At 46.7% G+C, this 5,521-nt stretch overlaps 1 protein-coding gene across 1 annotated transcript; it reads left to right on the plus strand.

Moving 5' to 3' along the window:
* The first annotated feature begins 310 nt into the window (after nt 1-310).
* LOC109734616 (tetraspanin-10) lies at nt 311-3,879 on the plus strand. Its single transcript, XM_020293819.4, has 11 exons — nt 311-687; nt 1,361-1,473; nt 1,561-1,615; nt 1,749-1,804; nt 2,023-2,070; nt 2,632-2,680; nt 2,780-2,863; nt 2,973-3,040; nt 3,134-3,259; nt 3,352-3,427; nt 3,584-3,879. Exons 1-11 carry the CDS (start codon nt 631-633, stop codon nt 3,656-3,658), a joined length of 807 nt encoding a protein of 268 aa, XP_020149408.1. The 5' UTR covers nt 311-630; the 3' UTR covers nt 3,659-3,879.
* The last annotated feature ends 1,642 nt before the right edge of the window (nt 3,880-5,521 follow it).

Genomic DNA, 5,521 nt, shown 5'->3' on the forward strand with positions numbered 1-5,521 from the left:
TTGATTCCCGCTAATTTAGCTCAGTTGTTTCCGTGTAATTTGGACGTGGGTTGTTACGTTTTTTTCTTGAGAAAAGGACGTGGGTTTACCTGTAGATGTAGACTCGTGCGGGCGTGGGTTGTTTGTACGCGCAGAGTTTTCGTCCGCCGTCGTCAAGTTCTCTCGTTTAATAGTAGAGTAGATGAAGAGCATGAGCATCCAATGTTGAGTTGTACCCCACCTCCCCGACGGAGCTCGCGAAAATGGGACCAAACTGCAAAAAGTGCCGCGGCTGCTATTCAAACCCGACCGAAAAGACCCGCATCGGCCTGAGCACCGGACGCGAAGCAAACCGGCGTCGACTCCGCCCTCTCCGGTCCACTGTTGATAATCAATCTGTCCCTCTGACCAGTCGGCCCCACACCTGCCCGTGCCAAGCTTAACTGCGACCGCTGTCTTCAAGCCCACACAAATCAACAACAGACACTCCCACTCCCACGCTGACACCTACCCAGGTGCCGCGCCGCCGGGACCCCAGCCTCGCCGTCTCCGGCGGCGTGCTCCCAGATCTCGACTCGCCGGTCCGTCTCGGCTCCGCGCGGAATCGACTGACGGAGGCGGGAGGCCAGCGTCGTCCGCAGCTGATCCGGGATGGCCGGCAGCAGCACCAGCACCTTCGTCATCAGGTGGATCAACTTCCTCACCATGGTCAGTCAGCTTCCCTTCCTTCCTCGCCCCCCTTTTCCCAGTTGCTCCCCGATGGCCGACCCGCTTCGAGACTTTTCACTGAAGAGCACTTCTAGATGGATACGCCAGTTCTTGATTTGTTCCCGTTCCATCTGGTCTCTTTGCTCAGCGGTGCCCCTCTGTTGAGCTTGAGCTGTACCGCATCGTTATCCAGTTACTAGCAATGTGCCCGTGCGTTGCAACGGATCCAAAGTAGAATAGTACTTGTTCACAAACTTGAAAGAAAACACTCCTGTTTTGATAGACATATATACCACTAAAAATATATTACGTTTCACTCAAAATATATTTCTCAGGTTGTTTTGATGAGGCGAGGGAGGGATGTGGTTGCTTTCAAGATAATAAAGGGTTTTCTTCAAATTGGAGTAGAGAAGTGGGCTATTGTTGCAAAAATGCCACAACTTACCTCGCAGCCATTAGATGTAGATCTAATGGTCAGAAATGACGGATGGCAGACACACCATCATCACCAACTGAGTCTTTTATAGGAGTAGAGATATCCCAGTGCACTGTTTGTCGCTTCTTCACCATTCTTGACATCTTTCGTTTGGAACTCTTTGTTTGCAATTTAATGTTAAGGCATGCAGGTAGGGATCCGCACATCATGATGCTCCTCTTGCTCTTTGTTGAACAGATACTGGCGATACTTGTGGTGGGTTTTGGGTTCTGGATGAGCACCCACAATGACGAATGCCGACGGTCACTGACGATCCCTGTCATGGGCCTTGGAGGAGTAATTTTTCTCATGTATGCTTCCATGGAATTGTATCATATTATTCCCACCACGTTAGTATTCATGCTCCGAATTGACATGGTTCAGTGCCGATGCCGCAGGTCGCTGGCCGGATTCGTGGGTGCTTGGAAGAACATTTCTTGCTTGCTTTGGACAGTATCCTTTTTGTGGCATTTGATGCATAAACTATTAAACTTACGGCGGCATGAGTGCTGGTTGGTGCTGCTGATGTTGTCTGCTCTCTTGATACCCTTGGGGTTATTTGTCGCCTTGACATGTGGGTATCTAGTATCTAATAATGCTGTTCGTGGTCCTGGTGGCAATCATGGTCTTCACAGTGCTTGCGTAAGTTCCTGTGATTCATTTGGGATAGCACTAGCACAACCTTTCCAGTTGGTGGCAATCATTGTGTACTTTTTATTTGAAAATTAGCTGCGGTGTGCACTGATTGGTTGATGGAATTAAATCCTGGTGCAAGTTCAGCGGTTAATCATCAGTTGACTTCATAACTGACTTTAGTGGTTGCAAGTTGGGTTAACTCACCTTGCCATGTACTTTTTCAGGTTTATCATTACAAATACTGGAACTGGTCATGCTGTTCCTGGGTCCAGGTATCTGACTGTATATTACTAATGTTTACACAACTAGATGATTCCACGCATGTTTACTGCAGCAAAGCTCGAAGACATATAGCTATGAAGTATTGTTAACGCACCGCAAACTCACATTGTGTTAAAATGACTTCAGTATCTATGGCATGTTATGCCTTCTCCACTTCCTCTTTTCACTTTTTAATCCAAATACCAATAATCAATGTGTAGGGCCAACTCTAATCGATTCTCCACACCACATGCATGAGATGGCAGGTGATGACATGACAGACATGCATTACCTGCTGATGTGGCATTCTTGTATGTTTAGGAAAAATAGGTAGTGGGTCGGAACTATTTAGGAATAGAGGATGATTGAAATGCGGAACTGACAAGTCGAAGTAATATATCACTATTTGTCTTAAAAGTTGCACTATGCGGCCGTGATGCAGTTTTGTTGATATATGCGCAGTCGGAAACTGCCTGATTGTCACTACATGAACTGTGAATGAAATTTCTTTAAGTAATGGAACACATTGCATGCATATGGTTCTGCGTAGTCATTCCTCATGTTCTATACAGATATAAAGAGTATCGTCTTCAGGACTACAGTTCTTGGTTTGTCAAACAGGCATGCCCCAACTCTTTGTTTGGAAAATTTCTTTGATTAGTGCAGTTAATTCATAATCATCTATGCTGGTATAACTCGATTTGTTTATTTTAAATCTAGCTCAATGACACTGATAAATGGACTCATCTGAGAAGTTGCCTTGTGAAGTCGGATGATTGCAATAGCTTGTCAAATAGATATAAGGTCTCTTCTCCTTTTCTGCTCATCCTATTTTATCTGATGTGATGTTGTTTCTCTGTGTGTGACCATTCCTTTTGTGGCGATTTTAGTAATACTGTTTGATTTCATGCAGACTCTAAAACAATACAAGCTCGCTGAGCTGACTCCCATTGAGTCTGGCTGTTGCCGCCCACCAGCGGAGTATGCCCCCTGTTATCTTCCAGTGTATTTTGAACGTGCAGTTGCTTTCAACAGAGTTTAACATGGCTATCGTATTTTTCTGAACCTTGTCAGGTGTGGATATCCAGCTTTGAATGCTTCCAATTTTGATCTGAGCTACCATCCGGTGAGCACAAATGTCGACTGCAAACTGTACAAAAATGATCGGTTCCTCAGGTGCTATGACTGTAATTCTTGCAAGTAAGCTGTCCGTCTCCTGTCATAACTTCGAAATACGTAACCTTATCAGAAATTTCAGAATGTAAGTGCTTACGTGAAACTTTTCCTTCCAGAGCTGGTGTTGCGCAATACATGAAGACAGAGTGGCGAGTGGTTGCCATCTTCAATGTGATATTGTTTATCATTTTGGTAAGCTTAAAATTCCCTGAAACATTCTCTCTCTCTCTCAAAAAAAAAAGAAGTTTCCTGAAATTATAGCGGATATACTCTTTCTTCTCAGCAATAAATTGCTCCATCTTTGTCTGTTATCTTGACTTATGTTTGTATGGGTTTGTTTTCGGCCAGTCATTCGTGTACTTTGTTGGCTGCTGCGCACGTCGACATGCTGGAGGTAGCGATTCTAAAGTTCCTCGAAGATGACTGTGTACTTTGAAGTGAATCCTCTCTATGATTCACGTGTCACAGCGAGAGTTAGCTTTACCGCCCCTTGTGATAACATTGTTCATTCAAGTTCAGCTGATGAAATGGAGTGTCAAGGCTTCTGTTCTGTGGGTGATTTCTTTGTGCCAGTAGCATTTTGGACATCTATGAAAAAGAACGTCCGACAATCTTCTGAAATACAGCCTGATGATCTTGCACAATGTGTGATGCCAATGTCTGACATGCGAGTAAACTGGAATAACTTACCAACCGAAGCAATTGGTGTGCTTCTCGCGGTCAGGTTTTTGGAGGGTACATTTCCTTTTGAACACAGTATAATGTAGATGCTCACATACACTCATCTCCATTAACACATGTCCGCACACACTATCTCTATGAGCATGTCTGAAATACGGAGCTGAACACAATATCTTGAGATTGACGAAGTCACCACAAGCTCCTTCGTATTCGGTTTTTGGAGGGTAAGGACCGCACTTGTCGAGCTGTTAGTCCTAAAAGTTTCGTCAGGGTGTCACTTTAGTCTCAATTATTTCAAAATGCACATTTAAGTCCTAATTCTATAATAAGAGGTTCACCTGAGGTCCTTTTTTCAGAAGCGCTCGTTGACCTGCCCATGTGGCGCGTTGACCCATGCCACATCGACGGACTGGCCACGGCGGTTCCTATTTTGTTTCATGGAAAACCACTTATAAACCATCATCCTCACATTCCCCGGTCCTAGATCTATTTCTTCCCCAAATCCTCTCTCTCTCTCTCGCCATGGCTACCATAGCCGTCACACCATAGGCTTCGGTGAAGGAGTATCTCCCACTGGTTGTCGCAAAGGGGGCATCTTCACAGGCACCCACTCGGATTGCCCTTCAGATCACCTCTGGTCGCCGCCGCACGGAGGGAATCGTCGCCAGCGCCGCCGCCAATCGCCTCTAGTGTCGCCAGAGTTGCATGAAAGAGGAGAAGGGGTGCCACTAAGAGGGGAATAGATCGGGGGGAGGGGGGTCTAATTGGAAAGTTTTTGGTCTGCCGGTCGGGCCCTCTATCGACGTGGCGTGGGTCAACGCGCCAAGCGGGCAGGTCAGCGAGCGCTCGTGAAAAAAGGACCTAAACATGCATTTTGGAAGAATTGGGACTAAAGTGACACCCCGACTAAACTTTTAAGACCTCCAGCGTATTTAACTCTTAACAAAAAAGAAACATCTTTAGTTAATCATCCCAAAAGAAAAAACATTTAGTTGATTCGGTTACAAAGGAAACAAAAGCATCTTTTGTTGATTTTATTGGGGTGTGCTGGCCCAGTAGTGCAATGCCAAGGCAACATGTAAGAGCATCTACAGCCGCAGACAACAAATCCGACCCCTCGAACGCCCGCAGGCGCGTCTGTGCATAGCGACCGGTCATTGCCTCAAATTTGCTCATCCACATCTTGATACCTCATACTAGAAACCTTAAATCCATACAAAGGCATGCAAACGATGAAATCCACGTACTACATAAATCAAGTAACCTATACTATCCTAATCCTCGTCGGAGATGTCCACTATCTCTGTGCTCGGCTCCGTACATGGGCGGCAGCCGCAACTCTGGCTCCCGCGGCTCCTCCGACTACTCCGCGTCGCCCTCCGCCTCCATCTCCGCGTCGAGTTCGTCGAAGAGCACGTCGGTCGCCGCTCGTTCCTGCCGAATGAACTGTCCGTTGGCCTCCATATAGGCCTCATCCTGGATGGACTCCAAGATGGCCTGTTGCTCCGCCATCTCGGCCGCTTGGGCGACCGCGAACTCCGCCTCCACTTCCTCCATGTTGAAGCCGGAGCCAGCGCTAGCTCCAGCTCCAGCTCCTCCGCCTCG

This window comes from Aegilops tauschii, chromosome 1, assembly GCF_002575655.3.
Source record: "Aegilops tauschii subsp. strangulata cultivar AL8/78 chromosome 1, Aet v6.0, whole genome shotgun sequence".
Classification (NCBI taxonomy): Eukaryota; Viridiplantae; Streptophyta; class Magnoliopsida; order Poales; family Poaceae; genus Aegilops; species Aegilops tauschii.